The sequence below is a fragment of the Oncorhynchus kisutch genome, linkage group LG27 (assembly GCF_002021735.2).
Source record: "Oncorhynchus kisutch isolate 150728-3 linkage group LG27, Okis_V2, whole genome shotgun sequence".
Lineage (NCBI taxonomy): Eukaryota > Metazoa > Chordata > Actinopteri > Salmoniformes > Salmonidae > Oncorhynchus > Oncorhynchus kisutch.
In genome coordinates this window covers 40,625,778-40,641,727 of record NC_034200.2, presented here as the reverse complement: position 1 = coordinate 40,641,727, position 15,950 = coordinate 40,625,778, and the positions used below count along the sequence as shown (strand labels likewise).

The following is a 15,950-nucleotide window of genomic DNA, read 5'->3' as shown; positions in this document are numbered from 1 at the left end:
CAGAGCAGGGCGGAGACTGGAGACAGGAGGTTTGTGGTCTGGCCCAGGAAGGGAAGTACGCTCGTAGGCCTTGCTACCCTGTGTGTGGTGTGTGTGTGTGTGTGCACGTGCGCCTGCCGGGGTAATGGAAACCGGGTGTTCAACACACACACATTCTCACACACATACACACACACACACATTCTCTCTCACTCACACACACACACACACACACACACACACACACACACACACACACACACACACACACACACACACACACACACACACACACACACACACACACACACACACACACTCTCTCTCTCTTTCTTTCACTGTCTCTCTCTATCTCTCTCTAGAACTCCCCAAGACACATGGCCACACACCAACACACACACACACACACACACACACACAGGGTAGCAAGGCCTGTTTGGACACACCTACTCATTCCAAGGTTTTTCTTAATTTGAACTATTTTCTACATTTGTGAAGACATCAAAACTATGAAATAACACATATGGAATTATGTAGTAACCAAAAATGTGTTAAACAAATATATTTTAGATTCTACAATGTAGAAAAGAGTCAAATAAAAATAAGAAAAAGCCTGGATTGAGTAAAGTACTTTAGACTGGTGTATGAACACACACTTCATAGACATGCAGAGAAACGACCCTGGGCTTCCACTAACACCAGGGAGCTAGGCAGAGAGGAGGGTAGAGGGAAGGAGAGAGAGGAGGGTAGAAAGGAGGAGAGAGAGGAGGGTAGAGGGAAGGAGAGAGAGGAGGGTAGAAAGGAGGAGAGAGAGGAGGGTAGAAAGGAGGAGAGAGAGGAGGATAGAGGGGAGGAGAGAGAGGAGGGTGGAGAGAAGGAGAGAGAGGAGGGTAGAAAGGAGGAGAGAGAGGAGGGTAGAGGGAAGGAGAGAGAGGAGGGTAGAAAGGAGGAGAGAGAGGAGGGTAGAGGGAAGGAGAGAGAGGAGGGTAGAAAGGAGGAGAGAGAGGAGGGTAGAGGGAAGGAGAGAGAGGAGGGTAGAAAGGTAGGAGAGAGAGGAGGGTAGAGGGAAGGAGAGGGAAGGAGAGAGAGGAGGGTAGAAAGGAGGAGAGAGAGGAGGGTAGAGGGAAGGAGAGAGAGGAGGGTAGAAAGGAGGAGAGAGAGGAGGGTAGAGGAAGGAGAGAGAGGAGGGTAGAGGGAAGGAGAGAGAGGAGGGTAGAAAGGAGGAGAGAGACGAGGGTAGAGGGAAGGAGAGAGAGGAGGGTAGAAAGGAGGAGAGAGAGGAGGGTAGAGGGAAGGAGAGAGAGGAGGGTAGAAAGGAGGGTAGAGGGAAGGAGAGAGAGGAGGAGAGAGGGAAGGAGAGAGAGGAGGGTAGAAAGGAGGGTAGAGGGAAGGAGAGAGAGGAGGAGAGAGGGAAGGAGAGAGAGGAGGGAAGGAGAGAGAGGAGGGTGGAGGGAAGGAGAGAGGAGGAGAGAGAGGAGGGTGGAGGGAAGGAGAGAGGAGAGAGAGGAGGGTGGAGGGAAGGAGAGAGGAGGAGAGAGAGGAGGGAAGAAGGTAGGAGAGGGAGGAGGGTGGAGAGAAGGAGAGAGAGGAGGGTAGAAAGGAGGAGAGAGATGAGGGTAGAGGAGAGGAAAGAGAGGAGGGAAGAGGGAAGGAGAGAGAGGAAGGTAGAGGAGAGGAGAGAGAGGGGGTGGAGAGAAGGAGAGAGAGGAGGGTAGAGGGAAGGAGAGAGAGGAGAGAAGGAGAGAGAGGAGGGAAGAGGGAAGGAGAGAGGGGGGGGAAGGGAAGGAGAGAGAGGAGGGTGGAGAGAAGGAGAGAGAGGAGGGTAGAGGGGAGCAGAGAGAGGAGAGAAGGAGAGAGAGGAGGGAAGAGGGAAGGAGAGAGGGGGGGGAAAGGGAAGGAGAGAGAGGAGGGTGGAGAGAAGGAGAGAGAGGAGGGTAGAGGGGAGGAGAGGGCCGTCTGTTCCATTAGAAGTTAACATCATGTTTCCATACAACCATTTCAAATGATCAGATTATATCAAACTATTTCTCTCTCTGTTCTGTTAGCAGTTTAGGTGCTGAGTCCAACACCCTCTTCCCTGTATAGTGCCTTACTTTGACCAGGGCCCATAGAAATGTAGCCTTGGTGGATTAGGCTAAAACAGGGGTAGTGCACTATGTAGGGAAGAGGGTGCCACCTGGGAGGACCTTACATAGAGGACAGAAGGATATCACATGAAGGATTGGTTTTACTTCTACCGAAGTCGGTCCCTAACCTTGTTCGACGGTCGACGTCACCGACCTTCTAGCCAATCGCTGATCCATTTTTTCCATTTGTTTAGTCTTGTCTTCCTTCATACCTGGTTCCAACCCCATCGATCCCATGCTGTGTGCTTCCCGTTTCCCCTCCTTTTCGGAGATTGTTTTATTGTCATATTTTACCTTTTTAAAATTATTATTATATTGTTATGTTTTTTTGGAGGTTTATGAGGACTTATTAAACGACTCTGTTTATACCAAGTTCCTTTCCACCGACATGACTTTAACACAATGGACCTTACATAGAGGACTGGCTTTAACACAATGGACCTTACATAGAGGACTGGCTTTAACACAATGGACCTTACATAGAGGACTGGCTTTAACATAATGGACCTTACATAAAGGACTGGCTTTAACACAATGGACCTTACATAAAGGACTGGCTTTAACACAATGGACCTTACATAGAGGACTGGCTTTAACACAATGGACCTTACATAAAGGACTGGCTTTAACACAATGGACCTTACATAGAGGACTGGCTTTAACACAATGGACCTTACATAGAGGACTGGCTTTAACACAATGGACCTTACATAGAGGACTGGCTTTAACACAATGGACCTTACATAGAGGACTGGCTTTAACACAATGGACCTTACATAGAGGAATTGACTGAAGCACGAGGGACTAATTAGTGAGATAGTTTCCTGTTGGGCAGTACTGTGATCTGGCCTCCTGTTTTAATGAGACAGAGTAATACAACTAGGTAATACTAGATACTGTGTTAGCTGAACACAGTATGTATGTGTTTTATCACAGTTGTGCAAAGGAAGTGTTTTTACAGCCGCGTTTGTGTGTGTGTGGGTGGTTGATTGCAGGCTCTGCGTGTGTGTCCTATGTGTGCATCCGTGTGTGTGTGTGTCGTGTGTGTGTGTGTGTCCTATGTGTGCATCCGTGTGTGTGTGATTGCTGGCTCTGGGCTTTTCTTTGTATCAAGAGACTGGTTGGATGAGCTGAATTCCTCTGCCTGACAATGGAAAACATTTTGAGAATAGAATCCTTACTTACCTCCAATGAACTACTTCCCCGAACCCTTCCCAATATCAGTGCTAATCTTGAATCTTAGTTATCTACATTAGAAGGAAACGCCAACATCAAGTGTCTTGATAGGACGTTGGTTCACCAGAACAGTTTCAATGCACCTCGGTATAGATTCTACAGGTGTATTGATAGGGTGTTGGGCCACCAGAACAGATTCAATGATTCAACCAGAATCTCCCGTAAGTGTTCAATTGGGTTGTGATCTGGTGACTGAGACACACACACACACAGACACACACACAGACACAGACACACACAGACACACAGACACACACAGACACAGACACGCAGACACAGACACACAGACACACACAGACACGCACAGACACACACACACAGACACACACACTTTAAACCCCCTATTCTCCTTTGAGAAGATCTCTCCTTCTAGCCATGGTAGACAAAATAATGGGCATCTGGACATTTTTATACATGACCCTAAGCATGATGGGATGTTACGGAATAGAGTTAAGAGGAAAACCTGGTTCAGTCTGCTTTCCAACAGACACTGGGAGATGAATTCACCCTTTCAGCAGGACAATAAAACACAAGGCCAAATCTACACTAGAGTTGCTTACCAAGACAACATTGAATGTTCCTGAGTGGCCTAGTTAGAGTTTTGACTTAAATCAGGTTGAAAATCTATGCCAAGACTTGGAAATAGCTGTCTCACAATGATCAACAATCAACTTGACAGAGCTTGAGTTTTGTTTGTTTTACATTAATGGGCAAATATTGTACAATCCAGGTGTGTTAAACTGTTAAGACAGACACAGCTGTAATCGCTGCCAAAGGTGATTCTAACATGTATTGACTCAGAGGGTTGAATATTTACTTACGTAATCAAAATATATCAACGTCGTATTTTTCAGTCATTTAAAAAATAAATAAAAAAGTTATAATTTTTCTTTCACGTTGACATTTACAGATTTATTTTGTGCCGATCGTTGACACAAAAAAACAACAACAATTCAATCCCATGTGGTAACGTAACTAATTAGTGTGAATAGTTTCGGCAAGTATCTGTATTGGCCATTAGAAGTGTATAGCTGCGTGCAGAACACCATCTAGTGTTGAAGGCAAAGTAGGGAACTTGTTCCGACATGCATCCTGCCTTCCTGTCTTGACGTTATCAACTCATAACTCCAGAAACTTGGATCGGATTCAATTGAACGAGTATAAACAACAAGGTGGGTACCTCTTGTCATCTGATAGGTGGAAACTGCGCTCGGTTGTTTACGGATATCCCGTATTTCTGCTTCACATAAAGGAGCGTAAAGGGTTGATTTAGGGGGGGTTTAGGAGCTGAAGCGTGCTCTTCCTTGAGATTAGCAGATCACTGATCTGAAGACGACTGAAGAAATGAATGACCCTTTCACATCACTGATTGGCTGAACTGATATCTATTTTACCATTTTCTAAAAATATTCTAATAGGACTGAAATGTCAGTTTCTGAACTACTCTGAACTGTGAAATTAATAGTACATTTTATTTAAAAATATATATTTGCTTTGTAGGTGTAAAATGTTCCGTGTTGTCAGTGGTTTTACCAGGGCATTAATCCCCCCCCCCCCCCCCCCCCCAATATACACTCATTCACTCCCCCACAAGGATTTAAAAGCATTGGATTGGTGAGGAAATATCATCCAATCCAGAGAGTTTATATCGTTGAGGGGGCGTGACTAGCGAGCATGACTGCGTTGCTTCCGTGAGAAGAGAATTGAAAATAGGCCTCTGGATGTCACGAAACCCTCTTCCCTCACACGCTGGACGCACTGTTCTGAGTTTAGGATAAATAAACACTGTAGCCTGTCCGCTTCCCAAACTGCATCCTATTCCCTGTATAGTGCACTACTTTTGTCTAGAGCTCTAAGGACCCCTGGTCTAAAGTAGTGCACCACATAGCGAAAATGATGCCATTTGGGACACAATTTCTCCCTGAACTGATATTATCGTAACTTTACATTGACCAGAGCACCTGCCCCATGGACTGCTATAGACATGTATATTAAGTACATGCACTGAATTCATAAACAAAATAAATCAGATGTTGACAATCAGAAAAATCAACTCATCAAATATGGTTTTTTATTTTTCAGTGTGTAAGAGAACAATGCTAAATGTGTATATACGGTGTTGTGTTCTAAATGTTTTAAATTGTGCAACTAGTCACACTACAGTATATACAGACGTGGTCTCTCTCTCTCTCTCTCTCTGTCTCTCTCTCTCTCTCTCCGATGGTATCTTGATGATGGGCTAGTGATACTGTATAACAGTAAAATCTAGTCGGAATTCATGCTGCTAAGGTGTGAACAGACAATGATTCACATTGCTTGTCAAATCAAAAGGTTTGGATTTTTAACTTTTTAACTTCCAGAATTGACTTGGGAGCCTTGCTGTCTATCATCATCAACAACAACAACAACAACAACAGGCCCAAGACGTTGGTTTAACCTGTATCAAAATGAAGAATGGTGACTCTGGTTACCTTGTACAGTGTAAATATCAATCAATCAGCACAACTAAACATCCATTTTTAAAAACACAATCAACATGTAGGAGAATATACGGAACAACACATTTTATGCAGAGAATCATTTCTCTCTCTCTCTCTCTCTTCTTCTTCTTCTTCTTCTCTCTCTCTCTCTCTTCTTCTCTCTCTTAAAATCCAGGAAGGTTATAAACAAAAATAAAAACACTTAAAAATGTTACAGATGAAGTGTAATAAAGTTATAATATAATATAATAATTATTATTATTATAGAGAAGAACACCCCCCCTCACCCTCCCTCCCCGTTCCCCGATCTGTCTAAATAGTAAGTGTTTTTCCCTGTGAAACATATACTGGTCGTAGAAGTACATGGACAAGTAAAGTTTTACATGATTATTCTAAAAAAAATTACATTTTTTTTTTTTGGGGGGGGGGGGGGGGGGTAAATGAAAAACATACGTAGTTCAACGATTCAACAGGATCAGATTAGAGTCCATTGGGTCATGCCAGTAACAGACAAGTTACGATCCTTTCGTCTTCTCATCGGGATATCACACATCAATACATATCACAGGCTGTGTATTCATGTGTGTCTGTCACTATGTATGCTTGGTGTGTGTGTCTGTCACTATGTATGCTTGGTGTGTGTGTCTGTCACTATGTATGCTTGGTGTGTGTGTCTGTCACTATGTATGCTTGGTGTGTGTGTGTCTGTCACTATGTATGCTTGGTGTGTGTGTCTGTCACTATGTATGCTTGGTGTGTGTGTGTCTGTCACTATGTATGCTTGGTGTGTGCGTGTCTGTCACTATGTATGCTTGGTGTGTGTGTGTCTGTCACTATGTATGCTTGGTGTGTGTGTGTAACAGTCTGTCCTTACGAGTGTGGCCCAGCCTCTAGCTTCCAGTCCCTCTGGCTCTGCGTGTCGGCGTCTCCCTGGATGCTGCCCGGGGCGGTGGCGGCGGGGGACAGCGTTCTGCGCTGGCTGTGCATCGTGTTCCAGTGGCGCTTCAGGTCAGAGGCCTTGATGAACGCCTTTTCACAGGAGCCGCAGTTGAAGGGCCTCTCTCCTCTGTGCTGCCGCTCGTGGTCTCGCAGGTGGGACTTGTGCTTGAAGGCCTTTTCACACATCTGGCATCCGAAGGGTCTCTCGTTGCTGTGGACCCTCTCGTGCCGCTTTAAGTCGGGACCTCGTATGAACGCCTTGCCACAGACCAGGCAGCGGTGCGGTTTAAAGCCCGTGTGGATCTTCAGGTGCTCTTTGAGGTGGGCCTGGGTGGTAAAGGTTTTGGGGCACACCTCGCAAGCGAACGGACGGTGGGCCAGGTGGGACTTGTCTTTCTTGGGGCCGTCTCCGCCTGGTTTCATTCCCGGGTGGATGCCGTCAGAGCGGTGGCCGTACAGCAGGTAGTCAAGCTTCATATCGCTGGAGGAGGAGGAAGAGGAGGTCCAGCCGTGGGCGCTGTGGGGGTCTTTAGACATGTTCCCGCCGAAGTGAGGAGGGACCCCGTGAGGCCCCCCGGAGCCCATGGCCTCCATCCCTCCATCGTAGAAGCTGTTCTTCCTCACCTCCTCCATGGCCAACTCTTTGAGGATGGCGTCCTGGGCTCTCATACCGTCCCCTGGCGCCTGGTTCTCACGACTCGGCTTCATGTTGGGCTCACGTTTCTGTGAACACAGGTTGTCGAGGAACGTGATCCCCAGGACCTGTCCGGATGACATCATGAGGTTGATGTCCTTTTTGCGGACGGCGAGCCTGGCGGTGTACATGTAATTGAGGACCTCCTCGAAGATGTCTGAACGGATGAAGTCGAGCTCCACGATGGAGTTGTCCACATCGTTCTGTTTTTTAAACAGCTTCTTGAAGTAGATGCTGCAGGCGGCCAGGACACAGCGGTGAGCTCTGAACTCAACATTTTCCACCACAACCACAACGTCACAGTGGTCTCCTTCCATCCTCTGCTGGTTCAACATCTTCAGGAAACTGGTCTTGTGATCGTAGTCAATGTATTTCAGGAATTCACCCATGATTGCAGGTTTATTTAGGGATATTTATCTGTTGAAAAAAAAGTCAAGTGTTGAAAGGGTCAATTAAAAAGGTGTCTTTTTTTTTTTTACAGTAACTGGGGCAGGTGTGTCGTTTCCAGAGTTAAAACCCCCAGCTGCTGTGTCTGAAAGTCAACAATAGCAGAGCGTTTCTAATTAATATCGATTAGTTCGCACATCCGCAGACAATCTCATCAGTGTCTGTCGAAAAACAACAACAATATAGTCACATCGACTCGGTCGGCTGTTGTTTTCTGGTGTTTTAATCCACAGCTGAGCGTCGAGACAATAACAGAATGCGGTCAAGCAGAAATCCGATGGAAAAATACACGACGAAGTTATATCGATAAATGCAGGTATCGACAAAAAACATCTAATTAATAAAATAGAAATTATGCCACTAACAAATGGCTTACAGTGATGTTTCACATCCAGAGGTGGAAAAAGAAGGTATTTCTGCGCCCTTGCGTGCGTTATTTCTGCTGATACTGTTTAACCTTACAAATGTTTCACATTTCAGTGCGCCCAGCCATTTTGCTCAGCAAGCCTCCATTTCAAGGTTTTCCTTAACTTTTATCCACTTTACAACACAAAATAGAACATTTCACATTGTTCGACGTGTCGATTAAACGTGAAAATATACGATTTCCCCCCCCTTCGAGAATAACAAATTGTCGAGAGACAGAATAAACAGCATTACGTGAAACACGAATCCCCTTTTTCTGGTGTTGTCACGCAAGGCTGCAGTCGACGACGCGCGGGTCACTGCTAGATGGTATACACTTTATGTCAAATTAACGTCAAAAGTAAAAAAATAATAATAATAAAAAATCTATTTTAGCTACCCGTAACCCTTTTTCATAACATTAACCTAATTCTCCTAACCCGGTACGTTAATTATCCTAAACTGCTGGGTATATTCTCCTAACCTGTTACGAAATTCTTTGACATAGACTGTATCCCGTCTAGAAAAAACCCAACGACAGGAGCCTTGCCTTGTCTTTCTTCCTCTTCCTCCTCTTGTTGTGGTCGTCGGCGCTCAGAGTGGGTGACTGAAGTGTTGCTGCCATCTATAGGACTGGAGATGAATTACAGCAGGACAGGCAGCCTCTAGTCTACTATACTATAGCAATGGATTTTACCCTAATATGACCTAATTTAGATAATTATGTAAGTCACCCAATAACCCACTCTCAGAAAGGCCAATAACCCACTCTCAGAAAGGCCAATAACCCACTCCCAGAAAGGCCAATAACCCACTCCCAGAAAGGCCAATAACCCACTCTCAGAAAGGCCAATAACCCACTCTCAGAAAGGCCAATAACCCACTCCCAGAAAGGCCAATAACCCACTCTCAGAAAGGCCAATAACCCACTCCCAGAAAGGCCAATAACCAAATCAAATGTATTTATAAAGCCCTTCGTACATCAGCTGATATCTCAAAGTGCTGTACAGAAACCCAGCCTAAAACCCCAAACAGCAAGCAATGCAGGTGTAGAAGCACGGTGGCTAGGAAAAACTCCCTAGAAAGGCCAATACCTAGGAAGAAACCTAGAGAGGAACTAGGCTATGTGGGGTGGCCAGTCCTCTTCTGGCTGTGCCAGGTGGAGATTATAACAGAACATGGCCAAGATGTTCAAATGTTCATAGATGACCAGCATGGTCAAATAATAATAATAATAATCACAGTGGTTGTCGAGGGTGCAACAGGTCAGCACCTCCAGGAGTAAATGTCAGTTGGCTTTCCGTAGCCGATCACAAACCCACCGCCAGAAAGGATTAAAAAACAAAACGGTCAACTTTCAAGTATCTTCTTGTTTAGGATACAATGTGACTTGGGCTCCCCGATTTACTCCCATAAATACCAAGATGGGGCTGCCAGGGCCTGAGGTTTATGCATCAGCTATCTGAGCAGCTAACCGATCGCTGCAGCTGTACATAGTCCATCTGTATATAGCCCATCCAACTACCTACCTCATCCCCATACTGTTTGATTTACTTTTCTGCTATTTTGCACACCAGTATTTCTACTTGCACATCATCATCTGCACATCTATCGCTCCAGTGTTAATTAGCTAAATTGTAATTACTTTGCCACTATTTGGCCTATTTATTGCATTACCTCCTTACTTAATTTGCACACACTGTATATAAACTTTTTCTATTGTGTTATTGACTGTATGTTTTGTTTACTCCATGTGTAACTGCTGTGCTTTATCTTGGCCAGAGGTCACAGTTGTAAATGAGAACTTGTTCTCAACTGGCCTACCTGGTTAAATTTTTAATTTTTTAAAATTTTTTTTTTTAACCTTTATTTAACCAGGCAAGTCAGTTAAGAACAAATTCTTATTTTCAATGACGGCCTAGGAACAGTGGGTTAACTGCCTGTTCAGGAGCAGAACGACAGAGTTGTACCTTGTCAGCTCGGGGGTTTGAACTTGCAACCTTCCGGTTACTAGTCCAACACTCTAACCACTAGGCTACCCTGCCGCCTCTACACTCTAACCACTAGGCTACCCTGCCGCCCCTCCACTCTAACCACTAGGCTACCCTGCCGCCCCTCCACTCTAACCACTAGGCTACCCTGCCGCCCCTCCACTCTAACCACTAGGCTACCCTGCCGCCCCTCCACTCTAACCACTAGGCTACCCTGCCGCCCCTCCACTCTAACCACTAGGCTACCCTGCCGCCCCTCCACTCTAACCACTAGGCTACCCTGCCGCCCCTCCACTCTAACCACTAGGCTACCCTGCCGCCCCTCCACTCTAACCACTAGGCTACCCTGCCGCCCCTCCACTCTAACCACTAGGCTACCCTGCCGCCCCTCCACTCTAACCACTAGGCTACCCTGCCGCCCCTCCACTCTAACCACTAGGCTACCCTGCCGCCCCTCCACTCTAACCACTAGGCTACCCTGCCAGCTCTACACTCTAACCACTAGGCTACCCTGCCGCCCCTCCACTCTAACCACTAGGCTACCCTGCCGCCCCTCCACTCTAACCACTAGGCTACCCTGCCGCCCCTCCACTCTAACCACTAGGCTACCCTGCCGCCTCTACACTCTAACCACTAGGCTACCCTGCCGCCTCTACACTCTAACCACTAGGCTACCCTGCCGCCCCTCCACTCTAACCACTAGGCTACCCTGCCGCCCCTCCACTCTAACCACTAGGCTACCCTGCCGCCCCTCCACTCTAACCACTAGGCTACCCTGCCGCCCCTCCACTCTAACCACTAGGCTACCCTGCCGCCCCTCCACTCTAACCACTAGGCTACCCTGCCGCCCCTCCACTCTAACCACTAGGCTACCCTGCCGCCCCTCCACTCTAACCACTAGGCTACCCTGCCGCCCCTCCACTCTAACCACTAGGCTACCCTGCCGCCTCTCCACTCTAACCACTAGGCTACCCTGCCGCCCCTCCACTCTAACCACTAGGCTACCCTGCCGCCTCTACACTCTAACCACTAGGCTACCCTGCCTCCTCTACACTCTAACCACTAGGCTACCCTGCCGCCCCTCCACTCTAACCACTAGGCTACCCTGCCTCCTCTACACTCTAACCACTAGGCTACCCTGCCGCCCCTCCACTCTAACCACTAGGCTACCCTGCCGCCCCTCCACTCTAACCACTAGGCTACCCTGCCGCCCCTCCACTCTAACCACTAGGCTACCCTGCCTCCTCTACACTCTAACCACTAGGCTACCCTGCCGCCCCTCCACTCTAACCACTAGGCTACCCTGCCGCCCCTCCACTCTAACCACTAGGCTACCCTGCCGCCCCTCCACTCTAACCACTAGGCTACCCTGCCGCCCCTCCACTCTAACCACTAGGCTACCCTGCCGCCCCTCCACTCTAACCACTAGGCTACCCTGCCGCCCCTCCACTCTAACCACTAGGCTACCCTGCCGCCCCTCCACTCTAACCACTAGGCTACCCTGCCGCCCCTCCACTCTAACCACTAGGCTACCCTGCCGCCCCTCCACTCTAACCACTAGGCTACCCTGCCTCCTCTACACTCTAACCACTAGGCTACCCTGCCGCCTCTACACTCTAACCACTAGGCTACCCTGCCGCCCCTCCACTCTAACCACTAGGCTACCCTGCCGCCCCTCCACTCTAACCACTAGGCTACCCTGCCTCCTCTACACTCTAACCACTAGGCTACCCTGCCGCCCCTCCACTCTAACCACTAGGCTACCCTGCCGCCCCTCCACTCTAACCACTAGGCTACCCTGCCGCCCCTCCACTCTAACCACTAGGCTACCCTGCCGCCCCTCCACTCTAACCACTAGGCTACCCTGCCTCCTCTACACTCTAACCACTAGGCTACCCTGCCGCCTCTACACTCTAACCACTAGGCTACCCTGCCGCCCCTCCACTCTAACCACTAGGCTACCCTGCCGCCCCTCCACTCTAACCACTAGGCTACCCTGCCGCCCCTCCACTCTAACCACTAGGCTACCCTGCCGCCCCTCCACTCTAACCACTAGGCTACCCTGCCGCCCCTCCACTCTAACCACTAGGCTACCCTGCCGCCCCTCCACTCTAACCACTAGGCTACCCTGCCGCCCCTCCACTCTAACCACTAGGCTACCCTGCCGCCCCTCCACTCTAACCACTAGGCTACCCTGCCGCCCCTCCACTCTAACCACTAGGCTACCCTGCCGCCCCTCCACTCTAACCACTAGGCTACCCTGCCGCCCCTCCACTCTAACCACTAGGCTACCCTGCCGCCCCTCCACTCTAACCACTAGGCTACCCTGCCGCCCCTCCACTCTAACCACTAGGCTACCCTGCCGCCCCTCCACTCTAACCACTAGGCTACCCTGCCGCCCCTCCACTCTAACCACTAGGCTACCCTGCCGCCCCTCCACTCTAACCACTAGGCTACCCTGCCGCCCCTCCACTCTAACCACTAGGCTACCCTGCCGCCCCTCCACTCTAACCACTAGGCTACCCTGCCGCCCCTCCACTCTAACCACTAGGCTACCCTGCCGCCCCTCCACTCTAACCACTAGGCTACCCTGCCGCCCCTCCACTCTAACCACTAGGCTACCCTGCCGCCCCTCCACTCTAACCACTAGGCTACCCTGCCGCCCCTCCACTCTAACCACTAGGCTACCCTGCCGCCCCTCCACTCTAACCACTAGGCTACCCTGCCGCCCCTCCACTCTAACCACTAGGCTACCCTGCCGCCCCCATAAAAATAAAGGTGAAATCGAAAAAGGGTTGAGATGGCGGAAACAGAACTGTTATTTGAGGTTGAAAGAGCATCAAGTACTGTTAGTGAGAAAGATGACAACAGTGAAGTCCAATAGTGGAACACAAAAAAGGGTCAAATTGTTGTGGAAAATGAGTCTGATGAATCGTTGCTTGTTGGGACATTCCTTTGGAAACCGTTTTTTTTTCTCTCACGAGGATGGGAAAAGTGGTATGGTGTTGATATTGTGTAGTCATAGTAACCAAGGGTGGTATGGTGTTGATATCATGTAGTCATAGTAACCAGGAGTGGTATGGTGTTGATATCGTGTAGTCATAGTAACCAGGAGTGGTTTGGTGTTGATATCATGTAGTCATAGTAACCAGGAGTGGTATGGTGTTGATATCGTGTAGTCATAGTAACCAGGAGTGGTATGGTGTTGATATTGTGTAGTCATAGTAACCAGGGGTGGTATGGTGTTGATATCATGTAGTCATAGTAACCAGGAGTGGTATGGTGTTGATATCATGTAGTCATAGTAACCAGGAGTGGTATGGTGTTGATATCATGTAGTCATAGTAACCAGGAGTGGTATGGTGTTGATATAGTGTAGTCATAGTAACCAGGAGTGGTATGGTGTTGATATCGTGTAGTCATAGTAACCAGGAGTGGTATGGTGTTGATATCGTTTTTATGTAAGCAAAAAGAGCGTGATTTGTAACTTGCAAAATTATCGACACATGAAGTGGACAGCTTTGATTTTCGGAGCAGTACACTGGGAAAAAGGGTTATCTCTGGCGTCCCGGGTGGAAATTGGTAATCAATATCTTAGGATAAAACATTCCAGGACTAGTTAAAGCCCGTCTCTTGACCCGTAACGGAGAATGAGGGGAAAAAAAGAGCTGACTTTATCTGTGTTAGTGATGTTTGATGAGTATTTACATTATTTTCTATGTAAAGTTTGGGATATATAAGATACGCTGTTAAGAGCGTTCGTGCAAAACCTGATGCAAAAAAGTGTAAAAAGTTTTCAGACCGAAGGAATATATTAGTGAAGAGTCTGTGAATGTAAAATGTTGCAACTGTGGCGAGGATCATATTCCCGAATTCCCTGAGTGCCCTGTTAGGGTGAAATAAGTTGAAGGGTCAAGGATGAGGGCTGTAAAGCAATTCTACTATGTGGAGGCGGTTCAGGGAGTTGAAGGGGTAAGAGGCCACAGAGTTGAAGAAGAAGATACGGAGGAAGACGCATCACAACCAGTTGCAAACGTTATACGTCAATCAAGCGACACTTATTGTAAAGATGGTGGATTTTTGTAGCATTTATAGCCACAAGTGTCCAAGAGGGCAGACATCATATCTGCAACCGATACGTTTTTTTGGGCCACCAAGACTTCATGGCAGAAGCACTGCACTGACTTCTGTCGCCAGAAACTGTCCCGCCGTCACAGGATCCTTCTGAACCAGACCTGAGTAGAATGGTGTTAGAGAAGCTGATTTAGTTCAATTTAAATTTAGTTATTGGTAGTTTATGGATATATACAGTACTAGACAAAAGTTTGCCATGAGTGTGCAAAGCAGTCATCAAGGTAAAGGGTGGCTACATTGAAGAAACTCAAATATTAAATATTTTGATTTGTCTATAAACACTTTTTTTGGTTACTACATGATTCCATGTGTTATTTCATAGTTTTAATGTCTTCACTATTATTCTACAATGTAGAAAATTGTAAGAATAAAGAAAACCCCTTGAATGAGAAGGTGTGTCCAAACTTTTAACTGGTACTGTATATATATATATATATATATATATGTGATATGTTTTACCCGGCATTACTTCATGTTTATTATCCACCTGCGCAGTAGGTGGCAGAATACCCATTTAATCGCTGCAAACGCCTTTATACCATAGAAGAAGATGGCGCCCCAGAACAATGAGTTCGTAAAAAATAAATAAAAAAAAAGACTAATTCTGCTTTATGTGTTGTTTTTTTTTACACTGATCTTAACTTTATACGTAGATAATTTCTCCGCAGTCATTTCCTATGATCGAAAACAGCTCCTGGAGATTAGAACAGCGATCACTCTGGACCCTGATCCCAGGGAGTCGGAACAGAGGGCAGACGAGTCGTTATCCTGACTAGACTGTGTTGCTGTGTAAATAAACCGCATCTACCCTCCGTTCTGTTTCTGTTGACGAACATACAGTCCCGTGTTGTAGTACTGGATACGGGTCTAGGTCTCCAGTCCAGTCTTCAGACCACATTTTGAGTGTCTCGGTGTCAGATACATTTGTAGGATACTCGGTCTTGGGACAGTGAGGAATCATTTCTTTCCAAGACCAGCAGACAAAAAAAAATAAACACTCATAATTATCCGCTTCTATTCAGTAAGCCATGAAACCACGCTTCTTCGACCAGACCAAATATATACACTTATTTCTGGAAATGTGAATACCTGAAGTCTTTATATCGATTATAGGCCTTAAGTGTGTGACAGGTTCTTGATGCTGAAAGGACAGTAATACCAACGCACTGATGTAGGAGTTTTTTGTAAAAAACAAAAAAGGGCCAGTGGTGGAGTATAGCTGTTTCAGTACATATACTCACTTCCCCACTGATGCTTATATCAAAGTAGTGTAGTGGAGGTATAGGACTTATCAATGATTTAGTACAACGAGAAATCATGCACAAAGTAGCCTACACAATCGCAAAGCACATGAAATAGACTATATATACACAAAATTATGTGGACATCCCTTCAAATTTGTGGATTCGGCTATTTCAGCCACACCCGTTGTTGACAGATGTATAAAATCGAACACACAGACATGCAATCTCCTTAGACAAACATTGGCAGTAGAATGGCCTCACTGAAGAGCTCAGTA

At 47.0% G+C, this 15,950-nt stretch overlaps 1 protein-coding gene across 1 annotated transcript; it reads right to left on the bottom strand.

Annotated features, from left to right (window-relative positions):
• Positions 1–5,390: 5,390 nt before the first annotated feature.
• LOC116357807 (zinc finger and BTB domain-containing protein 14-like) lies at positions 5,391–8,853 on the bottom strand. Its single transcript, XM_031806983.1, has 2 exons — positions 8,562–8,853; positions 5,391–7,871 (listed from the first exon to the last, which is right to left on the bottom strand). Exon 2 carries the CDS (start codon positions 7,841–7,843, stop codon positions 6,692–6,694), a length of 1,152 nt encoding a protein of 383 aa, XP_031662843.1. The 5' UTR covers positions 7,844–7,871; positions 8,562–8,853; the 3' UTR covers positions 5,391–6,691.
• Positions 8,854–15,950: the final 7,097 nt, after the last annotated feature.

Coding starts and splice junctions, on each gene's coding strand:
- LOC116357807 (XM_031806983.1), bottom strand. CDS start 7,843: ATGGGTGAATTCCTGAAATACATTGACTACGATCACAAGACCAGTTTC.